Genomic DNA, 22,394 nt, shown 5'->3' on the forward strand with positions numbered 1-22,394 from the left:
AATGTGTCACAATTGGCAACACTATGCAGAGTGGAAATTTCCATTGACTTGGACCCATATTACAGTCATATGAGCTACTCTTTGAAGAAAATCCCTGGTATATGTAGTTTAAGAGACAACTTGATAGCCACTTATGTTTTCCTCTAAGGTAAGTAAACTGGGATACTTACATTTCTTGAGAAAAAGTTTAATTATTTGCTTAACCACTTTTAAACCCTTTCAATTTTCTCTCTGAAGAAGAGGTACACACAGAATATTGCTTCACTGCTACTACTTCATACTGCTCAGCTACTCTTACAGGATTAACTCCAATACTGTTCAGACTAATGTTCTCATGTTCTAAATAACTAATGTTCTTTTTGCTTTCTGCCTTGGTCCTTTTCTGTGTCACTGCATTTATCTCTGGTAAGGTGTGAATGGTTAATTCTATGTTTCTAAATTTATGTGCAGTAATTTTTTGTTGTTTCCAGGAAGACAGACAGACATAGTGAATAGGGAAAAATCTGAGATAGAATGGGATACATCCACTTTGCACTAAATTATTTGATGTCTCAAATAGATTCATAGGCCTTTCTTTTAAGAGAGTTTTCTTCTTGTTTAAGGCAGTGTACCGTGAGTGATTAAGTAATATTATTAGTAGTAATGTAGTATTATCATTCAAATTTTCTTCCTGAATAAAGGTCAACTGGGTGTAATTTATATTAGTAAAAAATTGTAGCATCAAGTGTTAATTAAGGTGGCTAACTGTCAATATAAGTCATGACAATTTTTTAATTCCATTGTCCAATGTTAAATTTGCATGACAGAAGAAATTATGTAGATGTTTTTAAAAAGAAAGTGCCGTCACTTTTTTCTCTGGAGGAGAGCAGTTCTTGATTTCACCACCATACAGCCATTGAATATGTATTGGGTTGTATCAGACCTGCTGCAGATGACCTATGGACTTGTACCTTAGATTCTTGCTTTGCCAGTGAGGGCCATCCAGCTGTGGGGCTGTGGGTTGTGTCCAGCAGGGGAAAGCCCTACCTACCATAAATTTCAATCATCATCTGACAAGAGATGTAATAGTTCTGTTTTAAAGACATGTGTTGCATTTAATACACAATAAATTATGTCAGAGAAGACGTAATTTTGCTCACAGAGACAAGAAGCTTTTGATTACATGGTTTAGGTACTTGCATTAGTCTTTACAGAGTATATTCACCCTTTTATGCAATTATTCATTAACTTAATTGACCTTGGGATTAGTCCATAATTGTCTAATGACAGTTACACTAAAATCTCAGTAGAATCCATTCACTCTACTTCTCTTGGGGACATGTAGTCATTGCCTGCTTATTGTAGATGTATGGCTTTTTCTGTGATTTCTTGCCAGATTTACCTATATGCCACAATTACAGTGTGCAATTCAATGCAAGTCTCTGGTTCTGTTGCTGCTTCAGTCTATACATATTTCTTTGCCTCCTGTGGGAGAAGGGTGGTATCTGCTCACATGTGTACCAGAATTTTTGGAACTATTTCAAATAAGCTTGAATTGTGAAGGGTTGCAGTAGATTTCTTGTTACCTGAAGATTTTGCAGGAAATATGTGATGAATTTTTTTAGAACAAATGTTCATGTGGCTATGTTGAAATACCATCAGCTTAAATGAATGAAAATGCCTTATAAAGGAGTGCTCATTTGATATATCCATTGAGATGCTGGTGATATTTTAAGTTAGAAAGTTGACTTTGCAATGTGGTGAATTTTTTAATTAGTGTGTGATGGTATTTAATTAGGTCAACTGCTTTTTATTAAGGTTGTGATTCTCAGCATTCATTTATCATGGGTTTGTTTTAAGTCTAGTTTCACTATAGAAAGTGTATCTTGCATTGAGATACTTAGCCCATCAACAGTGTATCTGTGCATTTTGAACTTGATGACAGTTAACCTTTCATCAGTCAAGTGTAGACAGAGATCTGCAGTCTCTTTAAAGGTGTGCTGACATGTGGCACATGGATTAATGTGTGGCTGTCTTTGTGTGATGACCAGTCTGAAACTCCCAAGATATCTGGTACTGCAACAGTTAGTACAAGTTTCACATATCAAGAGAGGGTAACACTGCCCTTCCTTACCCTTTAGGGGATATTTTGACCTTTATTTAACACCATTTGTCCCTCTTCAGTAATATCTGCTTGGGTTCTATAATTTGCTATGGTTATCCACTTCTGTTCAAGTCTTCATATGTTCCCTGCTTTTTGGTCTGGATGAACAGTGGACTATGGCTGTTTACATTTTAATTATTTGATTACATGTTATGGCCAAAACCCACAAAGAAGGTAAAACTTACCAACTGAGAAAATAAGATTGCACTTCAAGTCCTGTGTTCAGTTCTGGGCCCCTCACTACAAGAAAGACATTGAGGTACTGGAGTGTGTCCAGAGAAGAGCAACAAGTCTGGTGAAGGATCTAGAGGTTAAGTCCTTTGAAGAGTGGCTGAGGGAGCTGGGGTTGTTTAGTCTGGAGAAAAGGAGGCTCAGGGGTGATCTTACCACTCTCTACAACTATCTGGAAGGAGGTTGTAAAGGTGTGGGTTGACCTCTTCTCTCAGGCAACTAGAGACAGGACAAGAAAAAATGGCCTCAAACTGTGCCAGGGGAGGTTCAGGTTGGACATCAGGATGATTTTTTCTTCAGAAGGGATTGTTAAGCATTGGAAGGGGATGGTGGAGTCACCATCCCTGGTGGTGTTGAATAAACAACTGTATGTGGCACTTGATGCCATGGTCTAGTTGACAAAGTGGTGATCAGTCAAAGGTTGGACTTGATGATCTCAGAGGGTTTTTCCAAACTAAATGATTCTCTGATTCTGTGAAAACAGATCATACAACACGTTCTTCAAGTTTGTAATCAGAATGTGGAATAATTGCCGCAAGGAAAGAGAAGTGATAAATATATCCTATTTCCTTCTTTTTCTGGGGTGGAACAAGAACAGATCAGAGCATCAGGAATAACGATATTGGCATAATGTTTCCTGAAGACAATTTTTTTCCAACCTTGTAAGATTTTTTTACCAAGTTCTTATGTTTTCAAACAGGGCTGTTTTTCAGAGGGAGCAGGAGAGGTTGGGGTAATGGGTTGAGAGGAGCATTATAAAATTCATCAGGGATGAGTGCTTAAGTCCTGCACCTGAGTGGCACATCCGCCTCAGCAGGACTAGAGCTAACTGGCTGGGGATCAGCTCTTCCAAATGGACCTGGAGTTGCATCTGGAGAGCATGGCACTTGGCAGCAGAGAGGGCCAGCAGCCTCCTGGGCTGTGGGACCAGGTGCACATTCAGGAGGCTGAAGAAAGTGATTGTCTGCCTCTGCTCAACACTTGTGAAACTACATCTAGATACTGCATCCAGGTTTGGGTTTAAACTGGAAAGAGCTCAATAGAGGCTACCAAGCTGGTCAAGCAGGAGCACCTGCCCTATGAGGCAAGGGTTGAACAGACTGAAGAAAGGATGGCTTTGTGGGGATTCAGCATCAGTCCCCAGCACTCACACGGAGGTGATCAAGAAAACAGAGGTAGGCACTTCCTGGTGGTGTGTGGTAAGGGAATGAGAAACAATGTTGGTGAATTGCAACAGGGAAATCTCAACTACATATGAAGAAAAAAAATTGCTGGGAAGATAATCAAACAGTGGAACAAGGTGTCCAGTGACATTTTGGGATGTCTGTCCATGGAATTTTCAAAGACCCAGCTGGATTAGGCAAGCACCCTGGTCTGAATTAAATTTTGGCACTTCTTTGACTAGAAGTAAACTTCACAAGATCCCTCCTAAATTTTTTGTGGAAACTCATAATGTCTCTTGAAAATTACAGAAATCAGCTCGTGTTTTTTGTTTTGCTGTTTTGTTACTTGCGCAAACTCCTTGCTCTCTGTTGTATAGCATGAAAAAGGGGGAGTGTAGAAACAGGGAGTTGTCTCCATCAAGCCTACTAAACTGGGAAGAAATTTTTGTCATCACAAACAGAGGTAAAGAAATGGTCAAAGTAAGATTGCTATACTAATCAACTGAATATGCCCAAGAATCCAGCAGCTCTGAACCGGCGCAGAGAATTACCTGTACTTGGCTAGACAGATGTGAGAAAAATTGTCAACTGATTTCAGGACTGCAGCTTGATAGGAGAAGAGGCAGCAGTTATACTGGTCTGACCATATCAGTGTTTGGATGAACTTTCAAGGGGAGAAGATAAACTTTGTATTATGTGAGAAGACTGATGGATAAAGAATATCTGCAGTGCTTTTAGTCCTTATGATAATTTTTTGAGATCTGTAAAATCCATTTGAATTAATAACATTTGACCAGCGTAATTTCAGATAGTGTGCAGCATTATGTGAAAATTGACTTGAAGGAGATCAATTTGTGTGTATCTAAGAACAAAATTGTTCTTCTGGAAGATATAATAATAATACCTGTTGTTTTAATGTTTAAAATCCACATTTCTTTAAATATTTTTTGCAGTTGGGTTGTGCCTTTATTAAGTGTTCAGAGTTAAGTCTGGTTGTATTGTTCAGTAATTTTGGGTTAGTTTTTAGTATATAAATATCACAAGGATGTTGAAGATTTTATGAGAAATGTGATAATGTTTTTAAGTGAAAGTCTTGCCGGGATTGAAATTAATTGGACTGAAGTTACTGCATGTTGAAGAAAGTGTTTTGTATCTTTCAAAGATGTAATGACTCACCTGATGCTTGTGGTACATACTAAGATATCACAAGTTTGATAGTCTAAACACTCAGACACACTTTTTGTTACAGGGATTGAATAGCAGAGGTACTTTTTTTATTCTGTTAGTGCTATGATTGTTCATTTTTTTACAACAAATCTTTATTTATTTAATACCAAGTGAACTTCCTTATGTAGCTTATACTTCTACACTAGTGTTCTAATATTTCTGTGTATGAATTCCTAACATTTTTGACACACTTTTCCCTGATAATTAAGGTTCAAATGAATCCCTTCATTAAAAATTAAGGGAGAAGAAGGGAAAGAAGAAGCAGGACAGGAAATTATAAATAGCCAGACAAATAAGAAATAAGACAATGGGCACAAGGCACTTTGTGTATTCAGAAGAAGAATCAACCTAACAGTATGGGGTAGGAAAAAATATAGGGAATAAGTAAACATACTTCAGTGGGAGAGAGAAATTTATTTTGACACACAAAAGAATATGCCAGTCTGGCAAGGCAGAAGGCATGGGAAATAAATTGATGAAAATATTGGAGATAGAATGGATGGTGGGAAAAGAGATTTTTGTCAAGAGAATGTCTAAACCAGTTTAGGAAGGATAAAGATGAAGGAATACAACATCAGTGACTCTATATACCACAGGATTAAGAGTAGCAAGTAATACTTTTTGGAGACATATTTCCAGTAGCTGTATTTCTTTGCTTGCAGTTAGGTTTATTTTCCCAGAAATTTTCTGCCACACGTAGAGCATATCAGTGAAGCCACTGATGATGAAACACAAAAGAGTGTTCACTTTCACAGAAATGTAATGGAACTGATGACTATGAAGTCAGCCATCAAGTCTGAAAGACAAATCTTGAGAGATGTTTAAACCATTCACTACTGACAGCTAGCAGTGATAGTGAGCTTTCAACAAAGTCTTTTGTAGAAAAATGGAATTGAGTTCTATTTCAGCAGTTATGACTATGTGGTCCTGCTTATTTTTGCTACTAGTAGTAGCAAAAACAAAAATACAAGTAGTATTGGCATACGTGCAGGAGTCCCAATAATTTCTCAGCTTCTAAGAATATTACAATTCTATCTGAGGCACTTGTTTTATCTTAAGAAGTTTAAGAAAATATGGAACTATGTAATTTAAATTGCCGACATGAGAGTAATTATTCATTCTTTCCATGCTGAAGTTGCATTTTTCTATTTAAGGAACTTTGTTCTGTTTCAGACATTTCTTAAATTTATTATCCTGCAAGAGTTCAGATTTTCATCTATACCTGGTCCTATGCCTTGGTCATTCACATGACACATGCAAGTACTTATTTGTATTCTGAACTAGAATCATCACCAGCCTGTGTACAAATGTCTGGCTCTGGTCATAAGGGTGTCAGTGACCATGCTTTGCTTTTCAGCAGTGCTTTAGGTCTTTTATCATGTGTGGAATTTGGCTAGGTCAGATGAGCTCTGACCTCTCATTGACGAGGCCATCAGATACACTTCTTTACTACATACATGCATATAATGTTTGGTGCTCTGGAGCAAGCTAGTGTCTGGTTAGATGATCTGTTGGAAACTACCTTGGGAAGAAACATTACCATTTTTCTGAAAGATGATAGAAATAGTTTGGTTTGGTGGGGTTTTTTTGTTTTGTTTTGTTTGTTTTTTTGTTTGTTTGTTGGTTTTATTTTTTGTTCATTTTGTTTGTTTTGTTTGTTTTTGTTTTTTTGGTGGGGTGTTGTTTTGTTTGGCTTTGTTTTGGTTTGTTTTTGTTTTGTTGGGGTTTTAGGGTTTTTTTGTTGGTGGTTTTTGGGTATTTTTATTTGCGGGGGGTGGGTTTAAGTAATAGAAAATAAAGGTTAAATTGTATTATACTGAGACAAAGGACATATCCTGGGGAGCACCTCCCATGAGTAACAGCTGTCTTATGGCTTGTTTCATCATTTGAGTAAGTGTCGCTCTGCCCTACTCCTGTATTGGTTAAACTCCTGAAGCAGCTGAAGATCCTCAGCTAAATGAAGTGACACCACTAGTCTTACTGTTTTCATTCACATATGTAAGGCAAAAAGGAAAACATATTCTATTCAGCTCTTCCAGCATAGAAATTATCTGAAACACTGACTTATTTATTTATTAAATAATAGTCAGTGTATTCTTTGTACGGAAGGATCACTATCTCCAAAAAGACAAGGCCACTATACAGGTTGTCTAAACCTCATGGATATCAAAGGTTTTATTGAGCTGCTTGTGCACAGACTTAAGGCATCAGCAGAGGTAACTCAGGTTCTCTGCCAAGTCTCTACTTTTCTAGAGGCCTACAGGTTCTCCAGAAACCGGCTTGGAAGACTGGATATCCTTTTGTGTGTTGGATGGGAATAGGAGCCCAGGAATGGACAACTAAATTGATGCATAACCATGTTTAAATAGTCCCACTTATTCTGCGTGTACTTCTATGTGTAATACTTTGACATGCATGATGCAGATAGCAGTCAACATTTTCCCTATATCCATTTTTTTCCAGTTCATTACATAACTTGACAGATGTTAATTGCAACTCAAAGCTCACTTGACTGATTTTTCTCATATTTAAAGGAGAAAAAAACCTATGATACTAATGTCTGAAGATGAGCATGTTGCCTGATGTTGAAAAGACTTATTTAGTCTTTAGTCACTTGTGCACATGGATTTATTAGTCATGGTAATGTCTCCAATTAGCTGAAGGACAGAGAGCACAATGGGGGCACTTTTTGCCTAATTGCTGTTAGCTGTGTACATGCAGTTTACTGTTGAATTTATGAGGCTAGGGCATGTGTTACAACAAGAAGTGTCTTAAGAAGTGAGGTCTCTTGCCTATTTATAAAATCCTTAAAATCAGAAATAGCACCTGCTGTAATAGATGTAAAGTAGCACTGTGCCATGGAACAGAAATGTTTTAATGTTTGATGATGTATTTTTGTTCTAAATCATAGTCTCTCCAGACATTCTGAAAAAGACCTAGTGAGTGAACCTTGCTGGAACAAATAAATTTTACAGTAAATGGAGAAAGGAGTAAGTATTATGTTCTGTGTATAGTGAAATAACCTTTAGATGAACTTGGAAAGGAAAAGAATTCCTCTTTAATTAAGTTTGCCTTTCTTCCTGGGGTTGTGAAAGACATGGGAAAGTGCTACTATTAAAGTAGGAGTGGAGTTAATTGACATTAATCTTCATAGGTTTCTTAGATTTATTTTAATGGCAAAGAAGTAAAAGGGCCCTCAGCCCAAGTTAACTGTCACTAAATAATTGAATAGGATACCTGAATTTAACATTTTTTTTTCTGGTTTGGAATGAAGTTTACTGCATTCTGTCTTTTCTTCTATCCCATTCCAAACCCTGGAGAAAATGCTGGAGATACACAGGATCTTGGTAAAAGATTTACACTTTTGAGCCATCTTGCTTTCTAAAGTGAATGCTTCTTTATAAAACATGATCTAGCAAGATTGATTAGATCCCAATTACACCATCTTGACTGATCCTGCTGACTGTGCACATCTGAAAGGATTTCTGTCTTTAAAACAGACTAATTCAAATCTGTTCAGCATGACAAAGATTGGTAATTCAGATTCCTAGAAGTGAATATGTACACAGTGCCTGTCCTGTGCCTTCATGTGACTAGGTACTCTTTTAAAGGAGTGTTGTGCAATTCCCCAACACAGTTCCCAAAAGAAAACCCAACTGGATTGGCAATTCATGTTGGCAGGTGGTGTGCCCTGCTTCACTGGAGGGTGTACAAAAGACATTCTATATATTGTGGTCACTTCCTTCTTCCATCCAGCATCATTCCTTCTTACCACAGTCTTGTTACTGCACATCAGTGTCTGTGGTTTAGGAATCAGAACTGTAGAACTGGGTGCCATCAACATTTCAGAGATATTATAGTCTTTATTACACATTTGGTGATCTTGGACACATTTTAAAGTAGAGTTAAAAATATGGTATTCTGGTAGTTAGATGGGTTAATCTCAATCAATCACTTCTGAAAAGGCCGGTAAGATAGGAATAGAGAGAGTAAGAATAGCTGTTTTCACCGCGTAGAACACCAATAATTCAGGTCCTCCACATTTGGTTATATTATTATCTGATTCTTGTCTATTGCATTGCAGGTTTAGCAAATGGATTAGTGAGTCACAAGCTCTTGTTGGCCTTGTGTACTAGCATGGAAATCGACTGTTTTTCTTTTCCAACCATCGGCACTCTGTTCAGTGTACAATGTTTTCTAGATAAAATCAGGTAGTTCCATGTAAATAGTCATAAATGTGCGTTTTAAACCAAGATTTTCAGACACTAAATAAAGAAATGTTGCCTCTAATAAAAGTGCCTTCTTAAATGGATTTATTTACTAGTGTCTGGAAAGACACTCAGATGTTCAGATGGAATTTTTCCCTCTCCCTCTGGAATTGCTTAAATAGCTTTCTGTAACTTGTCAGTGTGTACCTATTTGTAGTTTAGAGTTTTAAAATTAGAAGAGGACCATAGGTCCTCCTATCAAATAAGACAGAAAATGAAAATTTGAAATGTATTTGTATTTGCATTTTTGTTTCTTGGTAATTTCAAGTTTACTTGAATATATTAAATTGTAGAAAAGAGACAAGCAAAGATCAGGTTGCTCAGAGAGGTTGTGCAGCTTCCATTCTTGGATGTCTGCAAAACCCAACCTGATCAAGTCATGAGCAACCTGCTGTGACCTCAGAGCAAGCCCTGCTTTGAGCAGGAGGCTGGTCTAGAGAGACCTCTCATGATCTCTTTCCCATGTGACTTGTCCTGTGAATCTATAAATAAAATTAAGTACTCTTTGAAATGTCAAGATATTCAAGTGACTGTGAGTGGAGGTGTTGTGGTTGTAACTCCTGTTGGGTTTAGGTGGTGATAGCATGACCTCTTGTACTTTCCTAAATCTCTGGCTAAATCTCTGCTGTTCTTAATAACATTGTGGAACAAACATTAAAGCAGAAAAAACTAGTGTCACAATCACTTCAAATTCTCTGCAAATAACTGGGCTGATCCAGAGAGTCAGGAGCCCTGTATCTGTAAGGAGCTCTTTTAGTTTCACTGTGTTTTCTGCTGTTTATGGGATGGAAGACAAAAAGAAAAAGGTCAGTTTTGCAGTGGTTATGTCTCTTTCCTTAGAGAGCTACTTATAAATTAACTTTTAACTCCTCATCATCTTAATGCCTCTGGGAAAAGGCTGGGATTGCCTCTGCACTCTGAGAAACTGCAAGCTAATTTATAAAGTAATTAGATGCCAAAATGTGCAAGCAGACCATAAATAGATATATTAAAAAAAAAAGCTGTGTGGCAACAAAACATGAAAGAGATGGCAATAGGTAGCTTTGAGGGGAAAAGAGTGTACATTTACAAAACTTAGCTTCCTACTTTTAGTGCTCCCATTAGTAGGATCCTGCTAATGGGAAATGTTAAATATTTAATATCTGACATTTCTCTAATGTCTATGTAGTGAAGTAGAGATTAAGTATTTTATGGTGCATTTCAATTTAAAAGAATGAAAGTGCTTTTCAGACTGTTACGGGGAAGCTGTCAGTAAGCCTTGCATTTAGACTGTGTATTTCTTTCAGCTAAAATAGACACTTTCAACTTGTTTGCAGCGAGCTAGGTATGAAAGCTCTGATATAGGAACAGTGCCTTTTGTTCAGCCTCTGGGAACCTACTGAGCTGTGGCAAGGTTACTGTTGCACTTCCCAAATTAAGCAGGCATGCCAAAACCACTGAGCAATTTCCACAGCCCTGACAGTTTTGATTTTCAGTGAGACTTGCTAGTGTTATCCGAGAGGTGATGCAAGGCCTTGCTATTACAGACTGGTTTGAGGCATTCCCACAAAGGTCTCCAAGAAAAGCCAGGAATGCCTATTCTCACTCTGTCCTTTCCTGACATTTTCTGTCCTTTCTTCATGTGGAACATACTGGTGGTCTCCATTCCTGTAGTAAATTTGCTGAAAAATCCCACCTTTGGTTTTGAGGGCAGCATATGTCTGTGCAATTTAGAAGCCCTTAAATTCTTTTTTAATAATAAAGCAGTAACATTTTTGGTTTTGGTGTACAATGCAAATTGGCACAAGGGTAGCAATTTAATTCCATACTTTTACTGGAGTATTGTACTAAAGTTAACATTGGCTCTGATTTATAGGGGCTGTGTATTTTCTTTAATTGCTAGCCAGTGCCCATTAGTGAAGGCAGGCTGTGCTATCAGTCTGATGCACTTTGCTTGATATCAAGCCCATAGCACTTCCTTGAAATAAACTGGATGAGTAATACAGATTGTAGTTTTTAGCACTGGAGGAATACTGGAGTCCATACTCATCTGATTGAAGTGGAAAGAAAACTACTTCCAGGCATTCTTTGACCTTTTGGTGATATCTGAGTGAATCTGCAGATGCAACTAAGGTATTGCAATTTTTAAAAATGATTTAGTGATTGACTATCTATTCCTGCTTATCTAATTAAAGGACAGGTGATAAATGAATGTGTAATTATTTTCCTTTTACATTTGTTTCATCTTGATGAAATAAGTAGCTAACGAGTGATCTTAAAACGGTGTACCATTCCTTTCAGTTAACTATACCATGTATACATGCAGACACATAATTGACATATGTCTGCAGCTTCTGTAATGTTTAGTTGTAGCTCATGGATGTAATGTTTCTTTGCTTGCTTAAAATGTGAACGGAGTTTAATAAGTATATAAGTCTTATTTTTTTATGTCATAGTTAGAACAGAGGCTACTAGGAAGGAGATTCTGTTGATGCTCTTTTAAGTAGCATACATACACATGCTATTATGAAGATTAAGCACCTCTTAGAAATATTAGTACTATCATTTGAAAAAGAAATGCAGGTAGGGAAAAGCTTTGGAATTACACTTTTGTTTTAAAACAGGAAAGGGCTGACAGTAAGACAATGACTGTTGCTACTACTTTTATGGGTTTGACTCAAGGCTTGGGTTTTTCTGTGTGGGTGATGTGTTAATGCCTTTATTTACACATTTATTAGCTCACGCCACCATAAAAAAAGTTAGTAAATATATATATATATGTAGTAGGTAAAGGCCTGCTTCTTTCTGTTGGCACCAGAGTGCATTTGGGTTTTATGAAATGCTCTAAATAGTGTTCAATATTTCACCTCTTTCTTCTCCACCTCTTACATATTCAGTTTCACTTTGCCTTGTGTTTTTCCTAACCTTAGTTGTTTTTTTTTCTCTTTGCATTCACACAACCTAGAGCTGATAAAGCAGATGATGAGGATGATGAAGATCTAACAGTGAATAAAACATGGGTCCTTGCACCAAAGATTCATGGTGGGGATGTAACTCACATATTGGACTCCTTACTCCAAGGATATGACAATAAGCTTCGGCCAGATATTGGGGGTAAGCTCATAAAATGATTCAGTGTAATAAAAGATGTGAATTAGAGATGGTATGCATTTTCTCAAAGATGGCAAAACTCTGCTTATTGCAATATTTAAAACTCAATATAGGAAGATAAATATAAGAGAAATAAAATGTAATGATTTCTGGAACTAGCAAAAATAATGTTCTATGCAATATTAGACTTTATGTTCCATTTATAATATTTTTTTTTTCTTATGGAAAGTATTGGTTTTGGGGGACAGTGAGCAATCTATAATAAATCACTGAAGGGCAACTATAATTTGCTTTTTTTAACAAAGATCTTCTGACAGAAAGAATTGTAGATATAAACCAGCCATGGTAATTTAAAAAAAATTGATCTTAAGTTTGTAGCAGTTTATTAAAGAATTATTCCTAAACATTTTATTCTTACTGTAGGAAATGCATTGTGTCTATTTTGAGCAAATGTAATGCAACTCAGTTCTCTTCTTCCCTTAGCTAAGATTTTGAAAAAAATTTAAGAGTATAAAAATATAACTTAGGACCCATCATTTTTAGCAGAATATAGGAAGGAAAACTGCATTGCTATAGATCAAACTTTGCAGCTAGTAGGAGGGAAATTTTGTATTTCGATAGTCAAAGCATAAATTTGCATATGACTATTAAGTGTAAATATTTGGAAGAATCTTGTTTTGAAAACAAGTAGTACACGAAACCTTGCCAGCTCTTGTCTACCACTTGCATACAGGATCAAATAAGAAAAACAATATATTTTCTCTGAGTTTGTTTCCTGAAATGTGAAGAGAAAGGTAGAGGACATAATTATTTGTTACATACCTGGCATTTCCTATCAAAGGGATGCCATGTAAGTCTGTAAGCTGTTTATATGATAAGCAATACAACAATCTAGTCCTGTTTCATTTATGTAGGAGAAGAGAGATGCAATCTCAAGCTATGCATTTTCTTTTGAAAGCTTGTGACAAATTGTTTTCTTTCCCAAACTTCTTAGTTGTGTTTTATTGTTGACTGTTATCCTGAAGATGTTGAAAGGCAATATTTTTCTCCCTGTCATAATGTAATCACATGTGAATCTCATAAAGTTTGGTTTAAGTCTTTTTCTTCATGTTCATTTAATTGAATTACTAAAAATATTTAGACAACGAGAAAGGTCTTCCAGCATGTTTTTCCTTAAATTCTCAGTGTGTGACAAATGTTCAGCATTACTGTTGTTTTCTTACCCCTGTTTGATGCAACAGACAGCAAAGCAATTATGAGGGAATAAACTGTCTCTGCTAGGATTCCTTCTAATGATTAGCTGGTAGTTGGGGGATGAAGGAAAAGATAATTCTTTTTCTCTTCTCTCCCTATAAGACTTACAAGTAAATGGAGGGAATACAGGGGAGGAATTTATTCTGACATGTCAAAGAGATTTAGACAGGCATGGAAGAATTTGGATGTAATCCTTGCCTTTACTTTTCTGGTTATATACTGAGTCTTGATAGGAGAAAAACTCTGTCTTTTTGTGAGTAACTCAGTGTACAGCTTTTTGGATTCAAAACAGCAGTTCCTGAAAGAAGACACTTAGTTGTATCTTCTGTCACATAAATGTACCCTTTCTCTTCTCAAAAGTTCTGTACCAGTCTGACCTTTGCTATCTGGGGCTTGCCTCCATCCACTGTACTAGAACATTGAGTTAATGAATAATCAGCCAGAGTAATGAGGAAAGGAAACATTTGGGAGTATTCACTTTGTTTGCAGGAGAACAAATTTAAGTTAAGTATGATTCTCTTCTGCATGGAGGGGAAATTGCAAATTTGTGCCACAGGGAAGAAGTTTTGGACAGCGTAAGATGAAATTTCTGACTTCGGGGGGAGGCACTGCATTCTGTCCAGTTGTTTGGGAACTGCAACAGATATTTGACAGACAGAAAAACAAAACCAGGCTATAGTTTACTCATCTTAATCTGCTTCAAATATGTAGATAAAATCTGGTGTGAGATTCCTTTCTTCAGAGTGTATGACAGTTCTTGTACAACAAGATCATTGAACTGAAATTCTCATTATCTTTCAAACAAATAGTATCCCACCGAACATTCTCATGATTAAATTACAAAGCTCCTTTACAATAACAACATTTTTTGTTTTGAACTCAGACTTTTTGGATTTGAATCCCAGAGCAGAATTTTGTTTTCTTCCTGGTGTTGACACAAAATTTCAGCATCTCAGAGTGAGATAAGGGTTTCATTGTTAAGCATACAGTTAGTTGAGGGAGATGCTAAAGGAGAGCCAAATGTAAATTGAACCTTTGGAGGCAATACTGAAATTTAATAGGAGAAAAATCCTCTCTGTCATTTTCTGTTTGTCTCATTCAAATATCCATGGGTTATAGTAATTCCTTACCTGCTACCCTTTGCTAAGTTTATGAATCTTACTAATCTTTAACTCAAATTATGTAGTAGCCTTGAGGTGTTTGGAGCATAAAGGTTTTAGCACTGAAGGTTCTAGCATTCTTCTATTCAGTGTAAAGTAATAGTAATTATCAGATGAAGTCTCCTATCTGTGGTATAAATACCTTTAATTACAGATACAACCTTGGAGAGTTGATATACTAATAATGCAGTATTATTCTCACTGTAACATTACCTTTTGGCTGCATGATTTTATAACCACACTGTTTTAGCTTCAGTCCTGCATCAAAGTAACTATTATTTTTGAACTTTCCTGTTTAAAGTGAAAGATTCTGGCTCCTCATTGTTCCACCTCTCTCATCTTAGGAACATTGATATATTAATATTATCCTATCTATGTATGGATCATTTCTTCCAGCAGTGATGTCTGTATAGGTGAAACACAACTGCTCTATCTGAAAATGTAATTAAAAATAGGAAACAATCATCACATATCTACAACTTTAGTGGGGGTTTTCAATCAACAGTTTTCTGTCATTGGAATTTCCACTATTGATGGAAATTTTAAGAATGGTGGGAATTTAAGGATGATTACTTATAGACACAGAAGAATTTGATTCCTAGAGAAATTTGGATAGTTGCTAATGCTCTATAGGCAGGGCATGGGTAAATAATTACATCTCAGCAGGCTAATGTGAAAAGTAATGTTCTCAGGGATATAAAGAATACTTGGAAAATATTGGACATTCAAAATACTAATAGAAGTGCTAATTCTCAAAAAATAAAGGTACTAGGGAAGTATCCTGTTGAACAGGTGCTCTCAGTGTAGCATTGATGAAAGTATAATATAGGCAAAAGAGTAATTAGCTCAAACTGATGCCTAAAGATTTTTATCTATTTATATATTTTTCATATATTTGTAACTTTGTAGGCTGTTAATACATAGTTATAACTTCTAGTGCTTTTCCTGCTCTCTCCCAAATAAACCCTTACTAATACATTCTTGAAATTTTGTTCAGTCTTGCCTTTGGTCTAGAAAGGACACTGTTGTGCGCCTTACATTGTAGACACAATGAAGTGTAGGACTAGAAGACTGAGGGGGGCTCCAATGGGTCAGAACCCCAGGGAAATTACCTAACCAACTACTCTTCCATTGGACAATATTTGTTAGATATACTAGTTAAATAACCTTATAAAAATTGTAGAAATGCTGTATCACATGGGTGTATCGCCACATTGTGCACTTCAAAAGCTTTTGATTAAAGATTGCTTTTGCATTATCATTTTAACACTGTTTAGAAAGGTTTTGTGTTTTATTCCAGGCAACAAAACAAGTAAGAAAATACCAAGTAAAGGTAGAGAGAGATGTATTTTGAGTTTAAGAATATTTTACAAGAATTGAAGAACAAAATACAAGAGCAAGATATAGAAGTGCATATTCAGTGAATGTAAAAGGTAATGGATTTGTGCACTGCACAGAAACTGATGGAAATAATCAAAGTGGTGGGGTAGGAGTATTTGCTAAAGATGGATTTCTTTTAAATAAAAGGGTAAAAAGCATGGAGAACAGAGCTCTGCTTTCAACAAAATCACTTTGAAAAAATTCTTCAGTGGTTGACCTGGAAGGCTGCTGTAGACACTTGAGGTTGAATTTTCAATATAAGTAACCATGTAAGTAATAATCTTAGATAACTGGTAGTGAGAATTGTACTATTCCATTCAAAGCTATTACAAATTGAAGGTCTCTGTTATTTCTGAGTGTGGTAGTCACCTAATTTATTTGCTGAATGACTGCTTTATCACCAGGAGGGGATGCTTCTTTAGACAAGTAATGAGGAGTTATAAAAAATGTTCTCGAAGAAAATAAGCCTGGATGAAATTACAAAAGTGGCCTTAGTTAAAGAGCATAATAAGTAATAATTAAAAACAAAGGTGATATGACTTAGACCTTCATTAAAAATGAGGGAATTGTGGTAAACTACAGGAACTACTTAGTGAATTTAGATGGACTACCCTGCTTTTGTTTAATGTATTGAAATAATGGATAGGAGTAATGAAAATGGAGCAGTATTAAGCAATATAAAGTGCAATGTTCTGCACTTTTACAATAATGATAATTATTTCTCACAGGAGATAGGTGTTTATAGAATGAGAATAGCTGATAAGAAGAGCTCTTAAGTGTACTAAGCAGAAATATTCAAATATGAAAAGCTGAAAACTGATCCCACAAAAATGTAGGCTAGAAACCAGGCACTTTGGATGGCAGGGGTAATTACTAAAATAATTTGTCAATGACTGAGGTAGTTTTTTATCACTGTGATTTGTCTTATCAGGAATAAATATTTTTCAAAATTTTTAAAATTAGAAAATAATTTAGTCCAGTGAAAAAAAGGTGTCAAAGCAGGAAATCAGAAAGGGAGTTTATCTCTCTGCATTGGGCTTACCATACAAGTTTCCTGTGGGCTTTAGCTGCGTTAGCAGCTGATAAACTGTATCTTGTGGTCAGCTTCTCCTTCATCCTCTTCTTTCTGTCTCTCTCCCTCCCTCTTGAATATGTGCTCTGTTGTCCTCTCACCTTCTTGCTTTACTCGAGCCTGAGTCATACTGTCTCTCAGTGTAAATATTTAAAGTGTTCAAGCTCTTTGTCCCCTTGTTTAGAGCACTGCTGTTCTGCACTTCATGCAGGATGTGTTAAATAGCCTTCTTCCCACTTGTAGCATCTTCAGGGCTGACCAAATTTTAAAGTAAAATAAGAAGCACTCATGGCAGGAAAATCTTCTCAAAGCATCTTTCGCTGTTAGCTATTTGTGAAGAGCAAATGAGCAACACTAATTTTATGGGTGTCAAATTAGTATAAAGAAGGTATTTTCCTGTCATTTTCATGAACTCTCATCACTTCCAGTTCAAGAACACAAGAAGAATTAATTAGTTCTTCTAATTCAGAAGTAATTTTTTCTGTACCATACAGAAGAATTAAGGTAAAAAATAGCGTCTTCCAGTCCTCTTGAACTGGGTTTCTTTCTCTGGGTTATTTATGTCAATTAAAATAATTTCAACAGAGGCAGTTTTTCAAACCATTCACTGGCTCTTAATAACTCTAACAATCTAACTCACAGCAGTGTGGAAGAGGCAAAATAAACTATGTGGCTCACTACAGGAAAGGCCTTGTGGCAGATGAAATACTGCATGATGCAAGTTGGAATTTCTTAAAATTGACACTGCCACCATTAAAAGCTGTTGCTGGCAGAGCTCAAAATTTAGTTGTCAATAAGGAATATCCACGGTTGGGCTGTCTATAGTGTGGTCTCACAAGAAAGTTTTGATCAAGAATAATGGTATTTTGAATGACTTCAGCAATTAATTTTGCAGTAAATCTGGCAGATGACACAAAAACTGTTGGAAAGGGAGTGGCTGCATCTGCAGAGTAATCACCTCCTTCAGTAAACTGGAATTGAGAGGGGAAATAATGGAGGTGGAGGGGGAAGAAGCCTGTGAGTTGTATTTCACGGTGAGAGAGCCTTCTTAATAAAATATTCAACATGACTTGAGCAGTAAGGCAAGATATGTTTTGATCCACCTCCATGTGTTCTGGTGTAGCTGTGGGGCAGCTGTTACAAAAATAAATAGGATTGCAAATTAAAGGAAGAGCATATCTGATTGCAGAACGTGATGTATCCTAAAAGGATTACTTTATACGTATGACTATATACACAGATGATAATCTTTTTTTTACTCTGATATTTCAGTCTGTGTGTATGAGTTCTTGTGCTGTCTCCCTTCCTTTATGAGCTCTGCAGAAACTGGAAACATTTGCTGCACAGAATCAAAAAATTACAGAATATTCTGAGTTGGAAGGGCCTCTTAAAGGTCATTGCAGGAAGTACTTATTTCTCTCCCCCAGGAAATAAATTGGTTTCCAAAACCTGTTTAAACTTTCTGTGAAGCATGCTGGGAACAGGATGGTGATCAAGTGATTCTGTGCTCTCTGGTCATGCAGAAAATCCTTTGTGCAGCCTCACTGGTGTGTCTTTTTGTCAGGCTTAGGTTCACACCATTAACCAGATTTGGAATCAGAGAGAATTTCCTCCCAGGTGAGCTTGGCAGGGAAAAGGTACCTAGGGGTATTTAAGAAATGTATCTTGCTTGTCATTGCAGCTGGCAGGGATGTCAATGATACCATCTTTCTTTCCATATGTCTGTTCAAGGTTTTAGAAATTTGAAAAATCTTCTTACTTAAGATTTTAGGTTTGTTGAACACTTGGGAAATCTCTGAAATTTTGCTGTATAAAAAAATAAATCTGATGACCTAGGGTCCCTCTCCTATCAAATCCAAATGCCTTTTTGTGTGTACATTACTCCTTTTTTTATCTGCAGATTGACAGAGATGCTTATTTAATTGTGTCATGACATAAAAGAACTAGCAGAGCTCTATTATTATTATCTCTCTTCATTCCATCAGGTAATAGGACTTATATCCTCTTGTGTCCACATTCTGGTTCTCCAGTACAAACTAGAAGAAAATGCTTGGTAAATTGATGAAGTTAAAATGTATCCTCACCTCTTTTGTTTGTACCTTTTTTTCCTGTATAAACCAGTTAGGTGGAAAAAAACTGAAGTATCAGAGCCTCCTGTACTTCAGGTGTGCTTTTCATGGAAACTCTCTTAGACTTTTTGTCCTTCTGTAGAAGCACAAAGTAACAGCATATTCTGTAAAAGAATATATTTTTAAAAGGTTTTGGTCTTTTGTCTACATGGTAAGAGTGCTTTCTATGTTTTTAGAGAAAAATAAGTTTGGGAATGTTTAACATTTAAATGACTTTCGTTGAGGAACTTTCAATTTGGTGTTTGAACCAGTGTATTAATCAAGACGATGAAAGAACATTAGTAATCCTTATGTGTGCTATAGCTTTATGAATTGAAGAAACCTGTGGTGAAGAGTTATTTTGTATTTGTTACACATTCTCAGTAGGAATTGATAGAGGCACTTCATATTGATTCCTTGTAGCTGATAAACACATCTGTTCCCAGACCTAATGGTTTGTTGTATGAAAAATTTTTCCAAACATTTTTTTTCTGTTTAGGATTGTATTTTTATGTTTGAAGACAGTGTTTGGGTTTTTGTTTTATTTTTTTATCCTTTCTTTACCTATTTTATTTATCTTACATTTCTTCTAAAAGCACAGGTGGGGATTATATTATGAACTAAAAAATTCAAGTTGATAATGTAACAATTCATATGAAATAAGAGAGCCAAGTCATATATGATCCTTCACAAAATGAAAAAAACAGAAATTTAATTATCCTGAATCTAATAAAAGGATATAAGATGTGTTATTGTTTTAGTTAAATAGACTAAATTACACTAACAATGCCCAGAGTTAATTAAATATGTAATTATTATGGTTACTGTTTTCTTTAGTGAGAACTACGGTAATTGAAACAGATGTCTACGTTAACAGCATTGGTCCAGTTGACCCAATCAATATGGTAAGTTCTGATTATTGACAGAAAACATCATCTGCATGTTACAATGGGTTAATATTATGAAATAATTCTAATCTCATTCAAATAAATTTCTTTATTTCTTATTATGTATTCTTATGCTGTTGGATATGATTGTGGTTATTGCAGAGGTACGTTTAAGTCTCTATTTGAAATTGTAATTTTTAAAATACATTTTTTCTTTAAAAATAAATAGGCCACACAGAGTACATTGTATCAGGTCCTTGTTTTAGTTTGTGTTGAGCATTTCCACTATGTTTGTCTATACCTGGTTTGTCTTTGGTTTGGTATGGTTTAGTGGAGCTGCTCTTCAGAGCCTAAGAAAAATAACAATTGTCACAGCAGTTGTGAACCAAACTATTTTCAGTGAAGTGATCTGTTGTTTGAGTTTTTTTCAGATTCATAGAAAGAAAAATTTGAAGTTAACTCTTTTGTCCTCCCTTTCCCATTTAGTCTTCTGTGTGCTTTTCAGTGTGTGTTTGTATACATGGCTGGTTTCTTGGAAGGTAAGCAACGCATCTCACCTAGTTTCTGCAGACCTGTTGAGATCTGCCTTATCTATTCAGTACCAGCACTGAAGTAGCAGTTTATGAAGAAGTTGAATGTGTGGTATTTCCTTAGTTCTCTTAGATGTGCATTGTATGAAATGGTGGTGTTGGAAGCTTTAAAAAGGCCTTTTGGCTTGACTTCTGCCCCGGACTAAGATGGGGACTTGCCTTCAGGTGATTTTGAGTTTTCCTTCTTTACTTCCTCCCTACAAAATTGCTGACAGTATTGAATTTGCATGGCACAGAAAGATTTTGTTCAGAGACTGGAGTATGCCAGTGGAGAGGGCTTCTGAGCATTTTCTGAGAGCACAGTAATTCTCAATTATTACTAAGGATCTTGTGGTTTAGATGTATGTCATCATGTCTGGGTGTAGAAAAGTGACTTTCAGTGATAGGAAGCCAAGCAAGAAAAACCAGTGGTACTTAGATACTGCGGGTAAAGATGCAGATCTGTGACACAGGATATTCATTCTAGCATTATGGTCTAACAAGTTTAGGGTTGTCATTACCTGGGGCTGTGGCAGGGAAATCCATGTCTCAGGCCAGGACTGTATGTAATAAAATGTGTGATAGAGCATAAGAGTGATGGAGGGGGGAATATTTTCAAACTTCCACATCTGGTATAAGTGGTATTTTTGTTTTTGTCTGTTTAAAAAAACCAGTTTTTTATTTTGGGAAACAGCATTCTCAGCAAAATAAATAATAACAATTTTTACCCTGTACACTCTCTTTATGTGAGCTGTTGGTTTCATTAGGAAGGCACTTTCCCTGGAGTCAATATTTTTTGATATTTTTAACCAATAATCCAAAAAATTGCTTCCATTTCAAGGGCTTTCCTTAGCCACTTATTTGATCACTTAATAAGAGAATACATTATCTGTGATTTCCAATCCCCATTGGGTTACTCATTTGCCAGATACGTAAATTCACTCTGGCAAATGATGTCCTTTAACTATCAAGTTTGGATACAATATGGCATGACGTGGAGAGTATTTTTTCTGACAAAGATGTGGAAGCAGCATATCAAGGGAGTATTTTTCTGAAAACTTTAGAGAACGCATTCCATGAGAGGAAACAGATTTGAGTTTTTAATTGTCTATTTTCCTCCTGCTATTTGATAAAATTTCACTTTTATAAATGAGGACTATAGAAGGCATTTATTAGAATTTGTTTTTGAAGGCTGTTGTATTTTGGCTTTTACTATTTAGCAAGATCTACACAACATTTTGGATGCTAGAGTCACCCCATTATTAAGATACATTTTCCTAGAGCTTAGGGTCTCTTCAGGCATCTTCAACCTGAGTAACACTGCATTAGTGGAGTATTTAAGCTTCCAATGCTAAAAGTCTAAAGATTTTTGAATCTGTGTTTTAGAGGTAACCTGTACTATGCCTTATGCAACAACCACGTAAAATATAGCTAAGTGCTATTACATGGCACATGCAGGACAACCAGGATATCAAGCCCAGCCAACATGGTGGTGAATTTTAAGTATCCTTTGACTTCTAAATTCCAGTTCATTCTCTAGTTGCAGTAACTAGCTGCAGATTTTTTTTCCAAGGTATTCAAGTAGAAATGGAATCAGCATCCAAATAGAGATTATTCAACATCATTGCACTTATGGAGAGTACTTTGTGGCCAGGTGTGTCACTGCACTTAATCTATTTGTCACTAAATTTGTATTGAAGGTTTGAAGGTTTGTACTCTTACTTAACAATGCAGTTTAATTTACATGAAGTGCATTAGAATATAAGTAATCGTGACCCGAAGATACATTACCTGAAGGTGCTCTGAAATCCAGTACAGAAAGATACACACTCTTTCTCTGCA

At 36.1% G+C, this 22,394-nt stretch overlaps 1 protein-coding gene across 5 annotated transcripts in view; it reads left to right on the forward strand.

Annotated features, from left to right (window-relative positions):
- The window catches only part of GABRG1 (gamma-aminobutyric acid type A receptor subunit gamma1), a 57,164-nt gene that overhangs the window by 5,495 nt on the left and 29,275 nt on the right, over positions 1–22,394 (forward strand). For 3 of the 5 annotated variants that reach the window (XM_085059047.1, XM_085059046.1, XM_085059043.1), the window contains exons 2-3: positions 11,977–12,125; positions 19,934–20,001. In XM_085059047.1, the coding sequence (XP_084915173.1) occupies positions 11,977–12,125; positions 19,934–20,001 (217 nt within the window). Of the gene's footprint in view, positions 1–9,753; positions 9,839–10,984; positions 11,145–11,976; positions 12,126–19,933; positions 20,002–22,394 lie in introns of those variants that run through there. The other 2 variants (XM_085059044.1, XM_085059045.1) reach the window with 2 other exon arrangements.

The sequence above is a fragment of the Lichenostomus cassidix genome, chromosome 4, assembly GCF_008360975.1.
Source record: "Lichenostomus cassidix isolate B80296 chromosome 4, HeHo_3.0, whole genome shotgun sequence".
NCBI lineage: Eukaryota > Metazoa > Chordata > Aves > Passeriformes > Meliphagidae > Lichenostomus > Lichenostomus cassidix.